This window comes from Tiliqua scincoides, chromosome 5 (genome assembly GCF_035046505.1).
Source record: "Tiliqua scincoides isolate rTilSci1 chromosome 5, rTilSci1.hap2, whole genome shotgun sequence".
Taxonomy (NCBI): domain Eukaryota; kingdom Metazoa; phylum Chordata; class Lepidosauria; order Squamata; family Scincidae; genus Tiliqua; species Tiliqua scincoides.
In genome coordinates this window covers 19472129-19494796 of record NC_089825.1, presented here as the reverse complement: position 1 = coordinate 19494796, position 22668 = coordinate 19472129, and the positions used below count along the sequence as shown (strand labels likewise).

The window sequence follows — 22668 nt, the reverse complement described above, 5'->3', positions numbered from 1 at the left end:
GATATCACCCGGTGCAAGAGCTCATTGTATCACTCCCATGACGGATCTCTTCCCATACCATACAAAATAAATTACAATATCGTACACAAAGTGTAAATGCAGAGGCAACACTAGGGTTGGTTTAACCCCTAATAAAATAAGTTTTATTTATTTTTAATATATCACAGTACAGGTCTCCCAAAAAATCCGTTGCACACCCCCCCCAAAAAAAAACCCCAGTGGCCAACTTGATGACACTCACACAACTGAATAAGAGTTCTAGTATTAGCTCTGATGCATGGAAATGAGAGCTAACACCTTATTGGTTTCCTGCTGTGAAATAATAGCACCTCATTGGCCCTTGGAACAATCAGTTCCGTTGGTCAGTACTGAATACTAAAATCCACTTTTTGTTACATAAGGCAGTTGTGTTTTCCTTTTCTGGTTATTTGGCCATAACTTTTGATAGAATACAGATACTTAAACACAGTTTTTCATTGCATTCTGCATTATTCTCAGCACTGAATCATATATATCATGGTGGTATTACCAAGATATCACCATTTTGGCCAGTAGTGGTGTCACCCTCCCCGAGTGTGTCACCCAATGCGGTTCGCACTCCCCACACCTCCGAGTGATGCCATTGCTCAGAAGTAAGTCTCACTGGGTTCAAAGGGCTTACACTCTGTGTTTGAGACTGCAGCCTTAGGTTTGAAATCAGCTGGCAAACTAAATCACAAAACCATGGTTTGAAGAAGATTTGCAAGCCATGTTTTGTGCTAACAATGATTAGACATGATATCTAAAATGACAAACCAGAGTTCCAGCCACTACTCTGACTCCAAACATGCTGTAATGTAGAGTAGGAACTTAAGAAGCAATGTGCAGATAGGGAAGCAGTGGTATCGCTAGGGAGGTGCGGACCACACCAGATGACGCACACGGGGGGGGGATGACACTACTACCAGCCAAAATTTTTAAAATCTTGGTATTTTTGAATAATGCCATCATGTTATCATCATTGGCATCTTCAGTCTTGGGAGACTATGGTATCGCACTCTGAAAATGGTTCTGGAACAGCATCTAGTGTGGTTGAAGAGGCAAATTCGGGAGTGACAATCCCTTCTACCCTGGGAGCAAATGTAGTCTGTCCCTGGTGTATCTCCCTGGCTGTGGGCCCTCCTTCTTTGCCTCTTTGCCTCAGTCTGTTGGGCAAGTGCCTCTTCAAACTGGGAGAGGCCATGCTGCACAGCCTGCCTCCAAGCGGGCCGCTCAGAGGCCAAGGTTTCCCACCTGTTGAGGTCCACTCCTAAGGCCTTTAGATCCTTATATATAACAGATAACATCATGTAATATATATTTCAATATGTAATTTCATGCAAAATGCAATGAAAAAATGAATGCAGTGAAACAAACGAAATCCCTATTCTATCAAAAGTTATAGCCAAAAAACCCAGCAGCAGCAGGGAAATGGTGCATCACCATGCCCACTGCCCAGGGTGTTGTCCCGCCCACTGCACGGGAGGAGGTCCATCACTGGGGTGAGTGCTGGCCTCCTGCAACAGGTGATGCAAACCATAGCGATGGCACTGAAGAGCTCTAAATCATGGTTTTCCCTGTTGTAAAATGTGGAAACTCAAATTGTAGTTTGGGTTCTAAACTATGGCTAGCATAAACCATGATTTGGCATGAACTGAGCCAAATTTGGCATGATTTGGCATGAACTGAGCCAAATCATGACAATAATTGTTTTAACCAAAATGATAACCAAGTCTCATTTTTTAAAAAATGATTGCATGATTCTTGTTTAAGCAACTCACTATAGTATAAGAATTGAAAAACATAATTCGAACAAGAGAACAAGAAGAGGAAGTAAGCCTTGAATATCTGTACAAGGGTGTTGTTCTATCAATGGGTAAACTTGAAATTGATCTCACCTTCTAAGGCAGTCCTAAAAATCTCAGTCCTAAATATAACAATTTGAAGGTACATCGTGTGGATTTCAACTTAACTTACATTAAAGTAACTCTGGTAAAGATTATATCCTAAATCAGGATGTCAACATTTAACAAGCAGGTCATTAGTTTCCTGGCAAATGGCTGGAATAATGTTTGCTGCCAAACCAAGAGGTGCTTCCTGCTCTGGAGGAACTGAACATTTGACTCCAGTATTTGTCACACTCACAAATCCTCACCTGTCAACAATGATCCCATGTGGAATGAGTACGTAATCAAGGTCACCATAGTAGTGCTGTGGATATGTAAACAGATCCAAACTATATCCTGGCCAGTCATCCGAAATCTGTAAAATCAGATGGACTCCATTAGTAAACCACATTTTGTTTGCTTTATGAGTTTATTGCCCCCTCCTCCATTATCTATATGTGACCACCGTTGTAGGCAATCGGTTTGGGAGAAGCAAAGTCAGAAAAACCCAGCCACTTGATCTCTGGATCCTTTAAAATGAAGCCTGGTGGGTGGGAAGTGATCTAAATGGGTTAACTGAAACAGAAAAAATAAAAATAAAAAATCTGAGTGAAACTCTTTCTGGCTTAAAGTGCTGGCAAGTCAAAGATGTTGGGCATGTACTGACAATATTTTGCCCCAAGAGTCTATTCAGGTTTCGGTTGAGAGACGGCTTTTGGCACACTTGCGTACCCTCCTTTATCAGAGTTCACACACCGATACCAAACTCTTTAATCCTTTGATACTGCCTCTTAAACATTTTGCCCTGTTTCCCTGTGCTCCCCCTACAGTGGCATAGCTAGAGGGGTTCACAGTGGCGTAGCTAGAGCGGTGGTTCAGTTTTGCAGGCGCCTGAATGCACCATGCAAGCAGCCCCTCAGCGAGGGGACAGGCTTTTTAGTGCAGCCTTTTTAGTGCAATAACAAGAACGTGGAACCCTTCTGGCTTTCAAACAGTAGCATGTGTTATCTCATAAATGCAGTCAGAACTAGTGCTGAAATATCCAGCTTTGGCATAGTTTCCTGTGGACAGTTTTCTTAAGAGGAAGGATGCTGCTAGGGATCATTTCATGCTGTCCGTCTGGGCAAATGCTCATGGTTCGAGTGCCACTTTTTCCGTAATCACATGACTGTGGAAAACAATCCATAAAGCTTCCCACTGTTCCCTGCAGCTGGAAAGAAAAAGATGGCCAAACCCAGGTTAATCACGTCCACAAGAGACTGTCACAAAGAAGAAGGCACAGTAATGGCCCTATTAGCGTGGACATTTGCATGGGATGGTTCAGCAATGGTACTCCTGCATCAGGAAGATGTGAGATTGTACCCACAGGCAAGAAACAACCACAACTGTAGCTTTCCCAATAGGAGAATTAAGAAGAAAATGTTGCTTTGCAGTCTTTTTAAGACTACGAGCTGGTAAATTAAATAAAAAATGGCTACATATCCCTCTTAGGGGATCCCTGCAATGTCAATAACAGATGAAAGAGAAAAAATATCCTTATGAAAGTACAAGTTATGCAGAATTCCATTTTATTTGCTGCTCTTGGCAATTCATATGAAGACACAGGGTCAAGTGAGGTGTGCTTCTAATTACATCAGTAAGAAATATCTGCTTAAAATTGGAAGTGCCTCTTAGACTGAAAACAGCCACAGGGTCCAGGAGATTCTGATCAAGACTGCTGTGCATGGGAAGACGAAGGTTAGTATTTTCCAGCTGTGACATTTCCCCACCAAAAATCTGGGGGGGGGGGTGAGAAACAGCCACGTCAGCAGCCTATAGGAGCTGGGTGGAGAGATTTGGGGCAGGAAAATGGTGCAAAAAGAAAGGCCTAATCTAGTGGTTCCTTAAATTTTTTGACTTGTGGTTCCCTTGGCCACCATGGCCTTTGGCTGCGGCTCCCCATAATGTTACTTTTTTTTAAGGTTGGGTAAATGAAGGTATTATAAATTATAAGATTATAATTAATATTATAATTACCCTGCAACCCTCATGTAGAATAGCAAGGATGGTTTCAGGGCACCCTGAATCCACCCTACCCCTCCCCCCTTTGCAGGGTCAGCTTTTAGGCAATTGGAGCAATTTTGCCCAATTGAGCCCCGCGCATGGTGGGGGCCCTGTGCTGCCTTTCTGCCCACCACTGCTTCCACTTGGCCCAAAATTGGTGCCATGCAGGTGGCAGCAGGCGCACCTCACTCCTTCCCCGCCCTCACAGCTCCCAGTGCCATCCTCTCCCCCATCTTGTTCCGGAGCAAGCTGCTGCAGATGGGGGGGAAGAACAAGTGAGAGTCAGGGAGCGCTGTGGGCTAGGTGCAGACTGCAACACTAACGGTAAAGAAGTCCTATCCACCTGCACAGAACGAACAGATTTTTTTTTCTTGGTCTGGTCCATTCAAGCTAAGAGTTAAAAAAAAAAATAAGTAGAGGACCCCACAAAATTAGAGGGGTCCCCGCAAAAGTGTTTCCAACTGGGCCCCGCAGCTCCTAAGGCCGGCCCTGCCTCTTGTCCTTTCTACATAAGAACATAAGAACAGTCCCACTGGATCAGACCATAGGCCCATCTAGTCCAGCTTCCTGTATCTCGCAGCGGCCCACCAAATGCCCCAGAGAGCACACCAGATAACAAGAGACCTGCAAGGCTTCCTGGGAATTGTAGTTAAGAACATAAGAACAGCCCCACTGGATCAGGCCATAGGCCCATCTAGTCCAGCTTCCTGTATCTCACAGCAGCCCCACCAAATGTCCCAGGGAGCACACCAGATAACAAGAGACCTCATCCTGGTGCCCTCCCTTGCATCTGGCCTTCTGACATAGCCCATTTCTAAAATCAGGAGGTTGCGCATACACATCATGGCTTGTACCCCGTAATGGATTTTTCCTCCAGAAACTTGTCCAATCCCCTTTTAAAGGCGTCCAGGCCAGACGCCATCACCACATCCTGTGGCAAGGAGTTCCACAGACCAACCACATGCTGAGCAAAGAAATATTTTCTTTTGTCTGTTAAAGAATGTGGAAACGTATTTGTTTTGAACGTTTAATTTTTGTATCAATTCAGTTGGCTTGCTAGCTACATGGCTGAGGTCTTCGTGTACCTTCAAAAAAACAAACAAAAGGGTAACCCTCCAAAATAAATCTTTCTACTTGTCCTTCCCACAGGACTCTTGCAAAAAAAAAGCAGGAGTGAAGAAGGCAGGAAAGAGAAGGGGGGAGAGTAGTGGGGCTGTTACCTTGTACAGTTCCTCAGAAACCAGGCTGAGGCTTTCTGCCTCCCAAGGTGGAATCACGACACTCATCTGCAGGTCATTCCTACAATGGAAGAAGGACCATCAGGCAGCAACAGGGGCATATTTTACTGTGTACTGTATATATCATACAGAATTGCTCTTGTCTCTGCTTGTTGGTCCTTCTTTTATTGAATTCCTTCAGTGAAGGAAGGAGGTAGTAAATTAGCAGGATATATATGTTTGAGGAAAAATGTTATGCAGTTTGAAACGGGAGAGGATAAATGACGCCCATCTGTACTAATTTAATGATGCTTCTGGGTTACCCATCCCTCAGTATCCCCAGGAAAATGTGGGATCTCTGAAGGTTTATCCGATAGTTTTGTCCCTCAGAAATAGGTATATGTCAGTGGTTCTCAAACTCTCTGGGAGAGTTTGAGAACCACTAAGTACTTGCGTGGGCAGGGGGGAGGCAGCGGGGGTGGGAGGAAGGCAGCGGCACGATCCCCAGGATCGTGCTGCCCAGGGGGCTGCAGGGGTTTGGGTGCACTTACCCAAGCCTCCTGCAGCCTCCCCAGGCTGCACAGAGCCCGGTGTGAATTGCAGCAGGGCTCCCTGCAGCAGTGCGGAGTGATCGCGCCCTGCAAGTGGATCGCACCGCTGCCTCCTCCCTGCCTCCAGGCTGCCCCCACCCCTTAAGGGGCAGAGGCCAGGGCTCACAGGCTGGGGCATCACGACGCCCCAGTTTGAAAAGCCCTGGTTTATGTGATACTCTCTTAAATGTAATTATGAAAGGACAGTGGGAAATAGGGCAAAATGGTTAAGAGGCAGTATCAGAGTTTGGTCTGGTCTATGAACTCAGACGCTCTGTGAAGGATTTAGGTTGTAAAGTCTCTTTCAGGGAAAACAAAGAGGCACCAACCCCATAACGCAGTCGTTCTCAAACTCTGGGTCAGAACCCTCTGGTGGGTCGTGACCTAATTTTTGGTGGGTCGCCAAAGAGTGATGGAAAGATCGGATAACCAATTGCCTCAAGCCCTGAGGCTATTAAAAAATCAGATACTGCAGCTGCTAACTGCCCTGTAAGGAGCTCAGCTCCTGCAGTTTGCAAGCATGTGTAAATGTAGGGAGATAAATGTTTGAGGATCTTTTTCTGGTTCTTATTATTTATAAATAAAATATTTCTTTCTAGATCTCCTTTTTAAAAACTCTGATAAACCTAGGTGGGTCCTGATAGAGCAATGATTTTCAACATTTTTCATCTCATGGCACACTGACATTATGCATGGGAATTATGCATGGGAAGGACAGAGTGGATTGAGAGATGCTCTTTACAATCTCACGTAACACCAGAACCAGGGGACATCCACTAAAATTGAGTGTTGGGAGAGTTAGGACAGACAAAAGAAAATATTTCTTTACTCAGTGTGTGGTTGGTCTGTGGAACTCCTTGCCACAGGATGTGGTGATGGCATCTGCCCTAGATGCCTTTAAAAGCTGATTGGACAAATTTCTGGAGGAAAAATCTATTACGGGTTACAAGACATGATGTGCATGTGCAACCTCCGGATTTTAGAAATGGGCTATGTCAGATGCAAGGGAAGGCATCAGGATGCAGGTCCCTTGTTATCTGGTGTGCTCCCTGGGGCATTTGGTGGGCCACTGTGAGATACAGGAAGCTGGACTAGATGGGCCTATGGCCTGATCCAGTGGGGTTGTTCTTATGTTCCTATGACAAAGTACTAAAATAGTCAAGGCACACCATCAGTTTTTGGACAATTGACAAAGCACACCATGCTGTTGGTGGAGGCTCACATCGCCCAATGGCCCTACTAATAAATGACCTTTCCCAAAACTCCCACAGCACACCCGCAGACCATTCACGGCACACCAGTGTGCCATGGCACAGTGACTGAAAATGGTTGATTAAAAAAAAGTGAGTCCTAGTGCTAAAATGTTTGGGAACCACTACCATAATGTGATGGGTTCATACCATTGTGGCTGCAGAGCAAGATCACACTCTAGCATGTCTGCCAAACAGCCCAATCCTACGCACACTTACCTGGGAGTGAGCCTCATTGGACACAATGGGACTTACTTCTGAATAGACATGGATAGGCTTGGGCTCTTACTTGACCTGTTAGTGCCCCCCCCCCCGCACAGATTAGCATCCCTATGAAGTATGCAGCCCAGAGATGGGGAAGAGAGGGAAGAGCCTGCCATGTGTACTATCCTCCACTGCATGGCTAAAGTACTGTGGCATGAAGTGAACGTGGCACCCTTAAATCCGATGGGTCACGTGCATGTCTCTGCAGCTGAGGATGTGGGTGCAGAAGGAGAAGCCCAGTTTTGCAGGATCTGGTGCTGTAGGGGGGGGTGGGGAAGGACGCATGATGGAGAGGGAAGGGGGTCTGGCCGGCTCTGGAGGGCTTGAGCAGGGCATCACCCCAGCAACAGCTGCTGCTGACTACTTGGGGGGGGGGGATGTTGCATTTACCACGACCCCTCGGCTGCTGCGTCCTGGTGGTGTCTGCGCTGCCCCCGTCTTGCTGCTGCTAAGCCCAGACATCGTCCGATGGGCCCTGCAGGCCAGAGAGCAAGAACCCCCAGCCCAGCCTCCTTCTTTGCACTCCGATCGGATGTTGCGGGCTGCAAGCAAGAAAGGAGGGTGGGAGGAGGAGGAGGTGCCTCGCTGGGGCTGGAGGAAGGCAAAGGAGGCTGGGTGAGCAAGAAACCCCGCGCTGGAGTCGCCTGGTTTCGCTCCGCGGAGCGCCTGCCCGCCCTCTGGGGCTCTCTTAGCTTGGTCACTCCATGAAGCCTTCCAGAGCAGCAAGCAGGCACCCTCCCTCCCGCTGCAGCCGATCTCCACTTATCCATCACCGCCCGGCTGCCCCAGAGAAGAAATAGGGGCAGGGCTTACCCCCAGACAGAAGCCACCCTGCTTTATCCCCAGAACTAAGAGCCCAATCCTATGCATACTCAGAAGTAAGTCCCATTAGTCAATGGGGCTTGCTCCCAGGGAAGCGTGGATAGGATTGTAGCCTGAGTGCTCCTGCCCAGAACTAAGAGCTCAAGCCTATGCATGTCTACTCAGAAGTAAGTCCCATTAGAGTCAGTGGGGCTTGCTATGAAATGGGTTATGTCAGAATGCCAGATGCAAGGGAAGGCACCAGGATGAGGTCTCTTGTTATCTGGTGTGCTCCCTGGGGCATTTGGTGGGCCGCTGTGAGATACAGGAAGCTGGACTAGATGGGCCTATGGCCTGATCCAGTGGGGCTGTTCTTATGTTCTCCCAGGGAAGCGTGGATAGGATTGTAGCCTAAGTTCTCCTGTCCCTCCAAGCCCATGCATGTTTGCCATTGATGGCAAAGGGGCTTACTCAAAAGGATACAGTATTCCCTTGGCCTTAAGGCTGTCGCTTCCAGAGGGGTAGTCCCTTTTAGGTTGCAATCCTATCCACACTTACCAGGGTAGGGAGGAAACCCCATTGACTGTAATGGGACTTACTTCTGAGTAAACATGCATAAGATTGGGCTCTCAGGCTACAATCCTATCTGCATTTTTCTGGGAGTAAGCCTCATTGAAGACCATGGGGCTTACTTCTGAGTAGATGGGCATAGGATTGTGCTGTTAGTGGGTTAGGGCAGGAGTGGGCAAACTTTCAACTTTAGGGATCCTGGACCTTTAACAATTATATAGCAGCAGGAATTTCAGTAGGTGCAGCTTGTCATCTCACAGATGACAAGCTGCACCTGCTGAAATTCTCTCCTGCACAATTGTTTAAGGTCCAGGATCCCTAAAGTTGAAAGTTTGCCCACACTTGGGTTACAGCAAAAGCAAACACATACAGTGTAGTGGCCCCTTAAAGACAGACACTGCAAACCTAGGCAGTGCAACCCTCGACTGCAGTGCTCCCTCACACAATTGAAGGCTTACTTCCAGGAGACATGCATCAGATTGCACTGTAACAGGTTTATTGTGGAAGAAGTGTTTGTGGATTTCAAGCTCCCTTCAGTGGATGTAAATTGAGGACAGCCTTTCGTGCTTCTGATGCAATGGGAGTCCAGCAATGTTCATGCCACAACTGATGTGTGTTATGCCTGAAGGTACCACAAGGCAGGCCTCAGAGAAGGCCAATGCCCATCTTAAGCTAAGGGCCCAATCCTATCCAACTTTACAGTGCTGATGCAGCCCCGAGGAGAGGGAATAAAATGTTCCCTTATCTTTAGGAAACCTTTATGACTGTTCCACTACCACAGGATGAAGTGTACACTTCATTGGCACAGCTGCATCTGTCCTGGGAAGTTGGATAAGATTGAGCCCTAATTGTCAAATAGGACAAATCCATGCATGTCTACTCAGAAATAAGCCCTGTGGAGCTTACTCTCAGGAAAATGTGTGTAGGATTGATGTTGCCATGACCCCAGTTCCAATTTGGTTCACAAATTCTGGGGCTGCCCTGCAATTGTACAGTTTTGGCAGTATGTGGGAAGAAGCAGGATGAATACTACTTTTAATATTTGGGCACTCCCTAAACAGGTACTTGAGGTTTACAGAGCTACTTTGGTAGCCGAAAGGCTTATCCTACAATATTGGATGAGGATTTTTGCCTTAGCAGTATGCTAGAGCTCTATGCTAAAGGAAAAAGGCATTCTCAATGATGGGAACACCTGACACCTTCATTTGTATATGGCAAGATATTATCTTTTTGAGCAGTGAGCATTATCTTTTTGTTATCTAGGTTTGTCTGCTAACTTCCTCTTTACTTTCCATTTCCTCCTTTTTATTTCTTTTTATAGACTCAGTCTTTTCTTCTTTCTTACTACATCTGACTATTTTTTCTAGAAGTCTCAATGATGACCCAGAACATGATGCTTTCTCTGGTCTGCCAAGCATGCACACACTTCTATAATTCTATGCATGTTTCCTTGAAATGAAGGTCCACTGTATTCAGTAGGGCTTATTCCCAATTAAACATGCATAGGATTGCTGCTGAAAGCTCACATAACCATATATAACATTGACCAAAGTATATTTAGGCGAGGACATGAGATGACAGCGTCATTCATTTACACACAAACACAATCTACTGTTACGTTTTCACACCTCTGTAGGAAGACCCATTTTCTGGCCTTCATGTATATTTGTAGATACTGTAAATAACTAAAATATATAATATAGAAGTCAACCTATAAACAAAAGGAACTTGAAGCTTTAAGTTCAAGATGAACAACTCTTTATTAACTGTCCTCCAAATCTTTCCCACCTTTTTTGGAATATACAGAGCTACTTACATTTCTGCTATACATGATGTTACATGTTATAAAGAGGTCTGACACATGAAACTCATGTGTAACTAATTGAAAAATCTAGAACAACAAAAGTAGATTTTTTTTTGAAAAAATAAGTATATTTATTCAAAATGTAAAGTATGATACAGTTCTAAGGGTCTTGCTAAAATGAGCTATTCTCCTACTGACAAATAAACTGATTGTTTTTACTTCTTAAGTAAAAGTAACTTGGTTTTCATTTCTGAAAAATAATATTTCTAATGATGTACTCATTTGTTTGCAATGTAAATAACATTGTACTTCTCAATTGTCTGAATGTCATGTTCCAATTGCTTCATCTGCCCTTCCAGCCTTTCCTTGTGGAGCTTCTTTGGTATAGTATCTATTTCTACAGAAAGGCTTTGGAATTCCCGGTGGACATCTTCCCAATTCTTCTTGAGACCCTTCAGGAAAATTTAAAAAAATAAATCAGTATTTATATAAAATATACAACAATAAAAAATTGACTTGGGGCACAATCCTAACCAGGTCTACTCAGAAGTAAGTTCTATTTGTTCAATGGGGCTTACTCTCAGGAAAGAGTGATTAGGATTAAATAGTGATTAAATAGTCAAACCCATGAAATTTCCTTTTTTTGGCCCATCTTGGTCAATACTATCTGCACTGACCGGCAACAGTTCTCTAGGGCAGTGTTTCCCAAACTGTGGGTCAGCTGTGAAACTGACAAACTGATAGCTAATAAGGAAAATGTGTAGAGCCCTATGGAAAGCAAAACTGAGCCACACATGCGTGTTTACTTGCACTCCTATCAAATACCAGGTGAAGGGGATTGCAAGGCCACCAGAATGGTCCCAATCCAATAAATGTAGAGCTCAACAAATGCTCCAGAAGTCAGCCTCCTGCCACCACAGTAAAAAAAGATAAAAACAGAGGCTGGCACAGCTGGTAAGGTAAAACAGTTTCTTTTTTTCCAGTGCCATGAAACTAGATGGGTCCCAACAGAATATCATTTGAAAAAAGTGGGTCCCACTGCTAAAAAGTTTGAGAATCACTTCTTTAGGATTTAGGCAAGGGTAATTCCTAGTGCAGTCTGTAGATCAGTGATTTTCAACCTTTTCCATCTCATGGCATACTAACAAGGTGCTAAAATTGTCAAGGCACACCATCGGTTTTTTGACAATGCACACTACACTGCTGGTGAGGAGCTCACGTCCCCCAACTAACAAATGACACTCCATCAAATTCCTGCAGCACACTGCAGTGGACCGTATGCGGCATACCAATGTGCCGCAGTGCACTGGTTGAAAATAGCTGTAGATGCTGCCAGATATTGAACCCAGGACTTTCTATATGCAGCATAGGTGCTCCACTACTAAGCAATGACTCCTATGACATACTGTAAGAGAGTAGTAGGCTACAGATAGTTGCTTAATGTAGGGCAATGCTTTAGCCCAGCTCTAGTTTTAGTTATGTTCCCAGGGATCTGATGAAGGGTTTGATGCTACAGAATCTGCCTTTAAAAACATTTTAAAGAAGTTTATGACATTCTAAATTCTAAACATTGTCACATCCAATTATTTGCTCCATCCTACATTCAATTATTCTAGAGCTCCATCTAGTGAAAATCTATGTTTCAACTGCAGTATCTTTATAGATCCTCTCCTACTTCTGGATGTAGGGATGTACAATTTATCTTTTATTCCTGAATTTATCTAATCCAATTCATGTACCTCAAGAGGTATAAGTTGAGAGAAACCCAGCTTCAATGGTACGGCCACGTTCTGCGCACTGACAGCAGTACACTGGTGCAGAAGGGCTTTCAGTTGAAGTTCAATTTCCCCTGGGGGCTGGGGACAAGAATAGGCCCTCAGTTTGGCTGTACTTGGTAAGAGGCGACTAAACAGCCACCGGGTAGATGGGACTCATTAGCCTGGGAAGGCAGCTCATCTGAGAGAAGGAAAACTCTGATCCCAAACCTCCACTGCCTTGTGGCTACATCCAGTTATGGAAAAGGCTTCAGGAGTCAACCTTGAGGCAAAATCCGGAGCCGGAGTCCCTGAGGCAGTTCACGGCTGTATACAGTCACACACTGGCAACTCCTGTGATGCCGCTGGAACCAACCGTATTGGCTTCTGCCTTTCCATTAGACCATTTCAGCAACGTGGAGAGGGAGGATTTGCTGCATGGGTAACAGTCTATCCTCCATATCTACATTACCCACGCTTCAAGCACTGGAGAGGACACTCTGTTCCAGAAACACCATTTAGAGCGTAATACCGTGCTCTTCCAAGACTGAAGGATGCCAACAGTCAATGGCAAACGACCAAAGGGTCTGACCGAAGCAGCGCTGGCTTGACACGCTGCATGGCGACATGAAAATCGCCTAGCTATACCCAGACCAAGTCTGCAACCGAGAGAAATGGCAACTCCAATCCAAAATAGCAGACCCTGCCACCACATGGGACAAACGCTGAAGAAGAATAATTCATGTACCTCAATAAGATTTTCCCTGTCTTCATCAGAGAGCCGTTTCATGGCTTTTTGTCTAAGAGTATGCCTGATGTAGTTATCATATTCTTCTTGGGCTCTCTGTACTTCTTCAGTTCGCTTAGTTACGTATTTTGGGGTAACACCATAATCCTACCAAAAAAAAAAACATGTGCCATACAAATATGCATAAAATTTACATAAAATTTATGGAGCATCCATTAATTATTTGTGGCAATGAATATCTGCAGAAATATGTTGCCATTTGTTTGATAATGTTTGGTGTGGCAATCAGGGCTGGTACCAGATTGTGGCAAGCTGTGGAGCAATGTCCAGTTAAAAGGCCCTTCAAGTGTGCATGTGTACAGTCTCCATCTTGTACAGCTTCTCCCACAGCATCTTCCCTTGTCTTCCGCCAGCACAGTTTCATTTTCTTCCCCTGCCCCCTGCCTTGCTTCTCCCCCCCCCCCCGTGCTGCAAAGTTGTTGCAGCTTTGCAACACCTTTGGAGTAAGGATCGTTGACCGGGAGGCCTAAGTTGTCCCACCAGTATCGGATCTGAAGCTGCAGCAGATGGCACTGGTGAGTACAGCACCAGTGGCTCAGGGACAGAACGGAGGCAGGGAGGATGTGTTTTGGTACAGGAGAGGGAGGGGGTGGTTCAGGCCCTGGAAGGAGCAGGGTTGGCAGAAGAGGCCTACACCAAATCCTAACACCTTTCCCAGGTCTTGAAGACCTACACAGGGCTTCTCAGACTTGTGCTAGCAAGTCTGCTGGTGCAGATCTGACTCACTGGACAGGCTGGGGTTCTCCACAGGGTAAGGTAACAAAGGAGACCTCCAGCCTGCTCAAACCCAGCGCCTATTCAGCATAGGCCCTGCTGCACCAGCACTGGATAGGATTGAGCTGCCCATCTGTGGAATTCCTTGCCACAGGATGTGACCAGGTGATGACAACTGGTCAGGAGACACCAGCTGACACCAGGTCTAGAAGCCTTTAGAAAAGAATGCCAGATGCAAGGGAGTGGCAACAGGATATACATATCACTTGTGTTGAGTGTTCCAAAGAGGCATCTGGTGGGCCACTGTGAAATATAGGAAGCTGGACTAGATGAGGCCTTGGCGTGATCCAGTAGGGCTCTTCTTATTTTCTTATGACTATTCCCAATGTTTGGGAAGAGGAACTTCTGTTTTAGAGAGTTTCTTCTTTTCTAGAAACCGAACTAATTCCATCATCTGGAATCAACCCTTTGTTGATGTGATTGTAAGGTACATAATGTAGTCAACACTTCAACAATGCTTTATAAAACATACCTTTTTCTTAACATATTTTGGAACAAGCCCTGAAGTTTCCAGGAGAAATTTGTCTCCTTGGTGCCTGTCAACATAAACTTGCTGAGGTTTCTTAGGCACTCCCATGATAGCAGTAGCTGCATTTGTGCTTATAAAATTCTTTTTACTGTGAACTCCCATAACTGGACGATCAGTTCTTCGGGGCACATTCAGTTCTCTCGTTTTTGTAACATCTTTTTTTCCTGATGTTTTATAAAAAGCCATAAAATGACATTAATTACAGCCAGGATCATTTTTTCAATATTTCAGTATCTCAAAAATAAGATGCATATCAAAGTGAAACTTGTAAAAGCTCAGTTTCTTGATAAGTGACATGGGACTACATCCAGTTTGATAATCTCTGGTACCTTCATTGTTGCTTTTTCTTGCTGTTCCTATAGCTCTAGATAGCATGTTTCTTTATGACATCAAGCCACATAAAAAGGATAACCATTTGGAGCACTCCGTGTAACCAATATAGGTGGCAGTCCCTGGGTGGCTGGCTACAAGTGGGCCAGGCTTTGTCTGTGTGAATTGATGAACACTGCTGTTTAGCACCTAGATTAGGAATACTATTGGACCTCAGTATCTATAGAAGATTCATTCCTGATCTTGCCACAGATACCAGATACCAGGTATCAGATACACAGATACCAGATACACAGATACCAGGGGTGGGCAAAATTTCAACTTTAGTGATCCTGGACCTTTAACAATTGTGTAGGAGAGAGAATTTCAGCAGGTACAGCTGGTGAGATGACAGATGGCCAACACAACCATTCAGATAAAAGCCCCTGGATCGCTGTGGCGCTGTTGGGGCACTTATTTCTGGGCCACTTCCCTTAAAGGGGAATGACCTTCTTCCAGTTCCCCTGATTGGTTGCAACCCACCAGTTTGGGAACCACTGCGTTAGAGGAACACTACAGGAGGCAATAGTGAGAATGCTAACAGGAAATAAACAAGAAGCGGACAGCAGAGGACTTCGTTTGCAAACAAAGAGAGGTGAGTCATGAGCACATGGGGGGGCATCTGAGCATGATTTGTTGCTGTCTGTGGTTTTGAGTATCCACAGTAGCAGCAAGAACATACCCCTGTAGATACAGGAGGACTCCAATAATTTTCTACACTGGGAATCAGCAGAGCACAGATATTTACTGATTTGGGTCAATGGTTTATACTGTAAGTGGATTGGGAAAATGCTGTCTTTACAGCGTGCTGTATTGGTTAACGAATTTGACTAGGATTGGGGAAACTTGGATTCAAATCTCTACTGAACCACATAATTCATGAAAAGACCTTGGAGTAGTTATCTTTATTTTTCTTGTAAATCTTTTTGAACATGCACTGAAAAGGGGGCATATAAATGAATAAATGATAAAATTGAATTAATAGTGCCTTTAAATAACATGACTATGCTCAAAACATACGCTTTGGTAGCTTGAGTTCCTTTGAATGCTTTAGAAGGAAGTCTTTGGGACAGGGCGCTTCAACTTTTGGTGGTCCCATGGTTTTCCATTGTTCTTTGCTCTGCTGTATCATATGCTTCACATAAGGCTTTAATTTTGATATATATCTTTGGTGAAAATGACACATAAAACAATAGTTAAAGTCAAACAGAAGTATTAAATAATTTTCCCCCACACTTGAGCTATGCTCTATTCTAGTTTGTGCTTGAAAACAACAACAGTACTGATGACAAGGTTTTTAACATAACATACACATCCATTGTGTATTTTCCCTCAGCAGAGGGGAAAAAAATTGAACAAAAAGAAGACATTGTCAAAGAGTTGATATTTGTTAGGTCTGATCACACAGTTCCTTGTTAATTTAATGGGGTTTTGATTTATAGTGATTTACCTCCAGAATCCATTCTGCAATGACTTCATATGAGAAAGTGCAGTTCAATTTCAGTAACTATGGTTAGTTCAAACCAACCAGGATGTGAAACCAGAGCTTGATCCTAGTTTGTTTGAATGAACTGTAGAGGTGCCTGCCTGTTACCACCTCTAAGGCTGTTACAGGGACTTCCCCAGCAGAGTAGCCTTGCCTCAGGTTTCTCAAATGACAAGGGGAGGGGTTCACATCCATCCATTTCCTCCTCCTCTCTCCTCTGTGGGACTTGGTCTCCTCAGCCTGCTTCCTTCCAGGGACTGGACTGTCAGCCGTCTCCTCCTTGGCATCCTCCATTCCAATTCCCGTTCATATTGGGCTTGTTGTCTAACATGTATGAGCAAACATGTATATGGTGCTGGGTGCATTGCAGGAAAGCATGATACAGGTCAGTCTCATGTTGCTTTGGCTCACGCTGATACCAAGAGTGCATCAGATCCCATGGGCCTCTGGGTAAAAAGGCCAACTAAAAGGAGGAGGTCAACCAAAAAGGCCTCCTCCTTCCATTGGAGCAACACCCCTCCCTCCCCTTGCTCTCCTGCAAGACGTTTCTGTGGAAAATTCCACAAGCAACTGCACTTTGCTCAGTCGCCTATTTAGACCGATAAACAGTTATGAGTGCTTCCAGACTTCATAAGAAATGTGGTCATAAAAGAAGTGCCCATAGCCCTGGCTTCCCCTCACCAATTTCAAAGGCAATTTCAATCAAGAGTCTTACATGCTACTCAAGACACAGGTCTCCTGAGCAACCTAGGAGCACATACTTCCAAGAGTGCAATGCAACAGAAAATGGCCATTTCCACTGGGGATGGGTAATCAAACCAGCTCATCCCACAACAGATTTTATGTTAGTTTCTGGCAAATGCCTCTATAAAAGATCTGGTCCAAAGGCACACTCTCCTTCATCCTAACATCCGATAGTTATCTGTTCATGTCACATCAAGCACTCCCATTTCCTCCAACAACCCAAAAATCACCACCAGGATAGGTATTTGGCCTCTTGCTTTTCTTTGCAGCTTCCTTTCTCTCTCCCCTTCTCTCTCCTTCTGAGCGAAACTGTAGCTCAGGCCCTGGTGAGCTGCCCTTTGAGAAACCTTCCCCTAGAAAACACGCTTGATTCCTGTGCCCTGCTTGGAGGGAATGCCTAGCCCCTGGTGAGTTCATTTATCAAAGCCACTATTGTTCTTGCACACTTGTGAATGCTTGGAACAGAACCCATGCAAATAATTAGTCTCAACCTGTACCTTTCTAACTGGAAGATTAACAAATCTTAGCTAACTAGCACCATGACTCCTGTTGCAAGCCAGCCTCCCTGAAAACCATTCTAAGAGATTGTTACCTTGGCCACTGGCCTAACTAAACTATCTTCTATGTCTCACGTAAAGCAAAATTGATGATATGCTTAGTATTTCTCTTCTTCTTTGTTCAGTAAGTGTTTGTGCGAGTACAGACCAGTGATTTTCAACTGCAAAAGGCCGCAGGTATGCCAAGGGTCTTTGGAGCACAGCGGCTACGAATTGCTGAAAACACTTCTGGGTTCTGTGGCTCTATTTTTAGGGCAACTGTCTGTAGTGATGAATTGACAGTCCTTCCTCTGTGAGAGCCATAGAACCTGAAAGAGTCTCCTGAAAGTGACACCACAAGAGATGAAGACCACAGTGTGCCATGAGAAGGAAAATGCTGAAACCATACAAAAGTGAGACTAGCTTTTCTGTGACAAGAGGGCGTGAAATGCTTCACAAGCCATCAAGGGGCTCGCTCCTTGCCACTAGCCACTGTTCAAGGATGCAGTGAAATCCACCCTCAATCACAGTCTCACTCTACAGCTGAAATGCTTGTTCCTTTCAAGTTTTTCTTCCACCTCCTCTCCTTCACTGCCATACAGTGCAAACCCCTGTTCCCTAACCCTGCCCCCTCTAGGTAATCTAGGTCCCCAAGATAATAATGTCTCCCCTGCCCACATCCTATATCTTCTCTCTTCGCCTCCTCCATTTTATATACCTATGCAGCCTTCCTCTTTGCAAGGATTTCCTTTTTTTCTTATATTGCCTAGCAACAAATACAGTTTAGGGCTACATTCTGTGTGTGTGTGCTTTACATACTGCATATCCTTAAATTCCCCCTCCCTCTCACTGTAAATATATCCCCAGTGACTGGATTGTGTTGCACTTCTATCTTTGTCTCCTCCTCATTAAATGCCAGCTCACTCAGCTGTGTCATGGCCCACTGTACCAAGGTCTCCACATTTGCATTCAAATCCTGTGTGCATTGGTTTGACTGCTTGCTTATGCAGTCTTGGAAGAGGAGATGTCCTCTTGCAAGGCTTTCTCAATTTCTGGTCTGCTCCTGTCACTTGGGTGATGGAGCCGCTGTTTGACATGCTGTTGCCAGGCACTGTAGGGACATACACTAACTTGCTAGGGAGATGCAGTGGCCTGCCAGGACTCATTCCTCTTTTCTTTCAGGCTGATTGCCCATAATCCATTGTCAGGGCCTTCTCAAAATGGAGGAAGGCTAACTAACCGCAGTTAGAACAAACCAGTTTCCTGAGTTCGGATGCAACAGGAAACTGATGTTCATACAAAACTGAAAGTATACACTTCAAACATCCTGTTATGTTTGAAAGAGGAGGGTGAGGAGAGCAAAAGCCTGAGGCTTGCCGCAGCTTGCCCACAATAATCTAAACTGCAGTCTTTATTATTCCATCAGTTGTTCAGCAATAATTATTAAAAGTAAAAACATAGATACATTTAAACCATTGAATGGTGCTTTCAGTTGTACTGGATTCATGGTTCTCAGAGTCTGCAATACATTGGGTTGTATCCTAAGGACTTCTTTTTTCAGAGCTAGAAACCTTAGGATGAATGGATGGATGGATGGATTTATTTATACCCCACTTTATCTCCCTCTCTGGCATTCAAAGTGGCTTTCATATACAATATAAAAAACATGCTTAATAAAATTTAATAAATTTAAATAAAATTTAAATCGCTTCTGCTTTTTGGGTGTTTTGCAGAAGCGACCTAAAAAATGTCATGAAAAGCCAAGGGCAACAAAAAGCAGAACAAAACAGCAGCAGACAATTTAAAAAGCACTTTAATTTAGTGCTTTTAAGTGCTTTAAAGACAATTTAAAGCAATTTAAAACTAAACATTAAAAAACCCTGAGTGTCCATATTAAAAAGCTCAAGAGTAAAAAGATATATTATTAGGTCCTGCTGGAAAGCCTCTAAGGAGGGAGCAGTTCATAAACTAAGAGAGTTTTATGTTTTGTTATGATATATTCAAACTGTACATTAGTCATACTTGAATGTCTTGTGAAGAGTTGGAGCATACTTTGAAAAATTAAGCCACCATTTGGATATGTCCATTTCTGTGCCCTCTGGACTGGAGAGATCCCATGTAGCACTGATTTCTGCCCCCTGCACCTATGGCTAATATATATGGGTAGCAACATAATCCTAATGGAAAATGTAGGATATGAAGAGCACAAAAAAGTATACTTGACCATTCAGGAACAAAAATTAAGAAAAAAGGCTGTTGGAAATGGTGCAGAATGTAAGATTAGCATAAAGTTTGTCTTGTACACCATACAGTCTGATTCTATACCTATTTACTACTTGAAAGTATGTCCAAGTAGTCCAATGGCATTTACTGCCAAGTAACAATGCAGAGGTTGCAAAAATGCAGAGGTTCCTCTTTACTTTGTTCCATTGGTGCATGAAAATGATTCCAAATAGTGAGCTCTAAGACATTCCTTATACAGTATATATAAAGGATCCACCACACAAGTATGTGTTAAATTAGCATTTTGTGTTCTTTTGCCAGCCTAGGGCTGCAATCATACACACACTTGAGTAAGCCCCATTGAATATGATGAGACTTACTTCTGAGTAGATACGCATAGGATTGCACTGAAAGAGTGGGACATTTTGTCCTGAGAACTGTCGCTGATACTCCCTGTCACTTCAAAGGCTACTAACCATTTTTTTGAATTATAGAAATGATTCCTGTTCCATAGGAAAGGCTATGTCACTAAATGGCAAATGTAAAGCTCTGTCAGAATGGTGCCCAAGGGAAATATTCTTACCCCCATACCTAGGTGCCTGGATTGGCTTCTCTGTGATATGAGGTAGAAGATTATAAATGCTCTCCTCCATGCACACTGCAGTCATCTTCGCATTGAAAAGCCTGTGGATAATTTTAATTTAAAACATTCGGACGGTTAACTGAACACATTTTCTCTCTCTCACACACCCCTACATGCAATTCCTTGTCTCTTTTTTATCCCCCCCACCTTCCTCTTTCCCTTCATTCATTTACACTGTACTCTCTTCTTTCTTCCTTTCATCCTTCACTTTGCCCTCTTGCCCTTAGAAAAGGGAGCAACATAGCCAAGGATGAAAGCAAGAAAGGTTTCTATTCTTGTGGTTCCCCCCTTTCCATACTCTGTGGTATCTCTGATTTCTGATCACTCTCAGCCTTCTGCTTTGGTACATACAGACAACAATTTACTGAGCAGTGAATACTTTAAGATACTTCTCCACCTGGTTTAGAAACTTATACAGACTACAAAGCTGAGCTGGGGTAGTGTGTATCATCCTGTAAAGTGGTAAGAAACATTTCACCACACACTGTGCTGTTGTACAGCATTGTTTTGTCCCTGGTCACCTGAAAGGTGTTAGAGGCTATAGCTCTGGAAGCATGGCTGCTTTGCCTGCAAAAGGTCCTGGAGTGCATGATTGTGATTATTATTATTGCACCATCAATCCCCAGCATCTTCATTTAAAAGCGATTTCAGGCAGCTGCCTTGGGAAAGTTTCTCTGCCTCAGATTTTGGGGAGACACTGTTAGTTGGAGTTGACAGGACTTGGAAAGGTGGGTCAGTGGTCTGACTCATTCTCATGGCATATCCAGGATAAGTAAATACTTGTATAGGGATTTGCAGGATCATGGCAGCAACCCCCATTCCCTGATTTACACTGTTCACTTGAATGTCTGCATGGAGTATGACTGTATGCAGGTAGGGTTCCCTTCAAGTGTTAGGAAAAGCAATGTTCCTAATGAGAGAAAGAGCTAGCGCGAACCCAGTATGCATCATATACATGTGTAGACTCCATGGAGACATTTAAGTGAACATGGGGCAAACCCTATTCACACCTTCCCCTCCCCATCCATTCACTGAACATGTGAGGGGGAAGCAAGATCACCACCTGCTGATCACACCCTACATCACCATTTCTCAATGTTTATCCCCCACCATACCACTTTGTGTGGTCCACCTATTGGAAGTACCACCAGAAGAAACTGGTGATGATGTCATCACCAGTTTGCTTCTGGGTCGAGAGGCCAGATGCAACGTAACAAACACCATTAAGAAAGGCTCAGGGTGGACAGGAGGGCTTTATTAGAGCACCAGAAAAGTATGCTTCGGAGCTCTGCCCACCGGGCCAAGCTTGCTACAAACGTTTGTTGTGTCACATTGCTGGTCTCCCTGGTGGGTGGCAGATGTCCGGGGGTTCCAAGAGTATCACCAGAAACCCTCCCAAGTACCACTGGTGGTACCTCTACCACTGGTTGAGAAACACTGCCCTACGTGTATGCAGAGCCTCCCCAAGTGTTCTGATCTTGCAAACCTTTGCTCTAACACAAGGAGGAAGGGAGTAGAAAGATGGTGGGTGCACCTACTGTGGGTGTGGGGTTGACTATGGGCTGAAAACGTGGAGAGGAAGGTTCTTTCTACACATGTTCACACATAAGAATAGCACCACTGGATCAGGCCAGAGGCCCATCCAGTCCAGCTTCCTGTATCTCACAGTGGCCCACCAGATGCCTCAGGGAGCACACAAGACAACAAGAGATCAGCATCCTGGTGTCACTCCCTTGGATCTGGCATTCTGATGTAGCTTACTTCTAAAATCAGGAGGTTGCACATACACATCAGGACTTGTAACCTGTGATGGACTTTTCCTCCAGAAATTTGTCCAATTCCCTTTTAAAGGCATCTATAGGCCAGATGCCTCAGATCATCCTGTGGCCAGATCATCCTGTGGCAAGGAATTCCACAGACGGATCACACGCTGATGGACTTTTCCTCCAGAAATTAGTTCAATCCTCATTTAAAGGCATCTCTAGAACAGATGTCATCACCGCATCCTGTGGCAAGGAGTTCCACAGACTAATCACACCCCAATAGACTTGACCTCCAATTCCCTTTTAAAGGCCTCCAGGCCAGATGCGATCACTGCAGCCTGTGGCAAGGAGTTCCACAGACTAATCACACCCCAATAGATTTGACCTGCAATCCCCTTTTAAAGGCAGCCAGGTCAGGTACCATCACTGCATCCTGTGGCAAGGAGTTCCACAGACTCGCCGGGGCTCCCACCCGCCCAGCCCCGCCTGGCTGCGGGCTTACCCCGCCGCCCGTCCTCGCCGCGCTCTCCGTCCCTTCCCTCTCCCGTTCGAACGCGAGGCTTCAGCTTGCTACACCAGCCGGCGCCCACTGTTTG

The 22668-nt window shown here is 44.6% G+C and overlaps 2 protein-coding genes across 3 annotated transcripts in view; both read right to left on the bottom strand.

The window, feature by feature from the left end:
• The window catches only part of PRTFDC1 (phosphoribosyl transferase domain containing 1), a 67382-nt gene extending 59586 nt beyond the window's left edge, over positions 1–7796 (bottom strand). The window contains exons 1-2 of the mRNA XM_066629049.1: positions 7659–7796; positions 2174–2280 (exon numbers count right to left, since the gene is read on the bottom strand). Of these exons, the coding sequence (XP_066485146.1) occupies positions 2174–2280; positions 7659–7730 (179 nt within the window). The 5' untranslated portion in view covers positions 7731–7796. The remainder of the gene's footprint in view (positions 1–2173; positions 2281–7658) is intronic.
• A 2584-nt stretch (positions 7797–10380) lies between these two features.
• ENKUR (enkurin, TRPC channel interacting protein) lies at positions 10381–22657 on the bottom strand. 2 transcript variants are annotated; one of them, XM_066629047.1, is made up of 6 exons: positions 22575–22657; positions 20258–20350; positions 15698–15843; positions 14252–14472; positions 12946–13092; positions 10381–10895 (listed from the first exon to the last, which is right to left on the bottom strand). In XM_066629047.1, exons 2-6 carry the CDS (start codon positions 20332–20334, stop codon positions 10722–10724), a joined length of 765 nt encoding a protein of 254 aa, XP_066485144.1. In that variant the 5' UTR covers positions 20335–20350; positions 22575–22657; the 3' UTR covers positions 10381–10721. The 2 variants fall into 2 exon arrangements, with proteins under 2 accessions (XP_066485144.1, XP_066485145.1); XM_066629048.1 differs by lacking the exon at positions 22575–22657 and having other exon boundaries at positions 20250–20301.
• Positions 22658–22668: the final 11 nt, after the last annotated feature.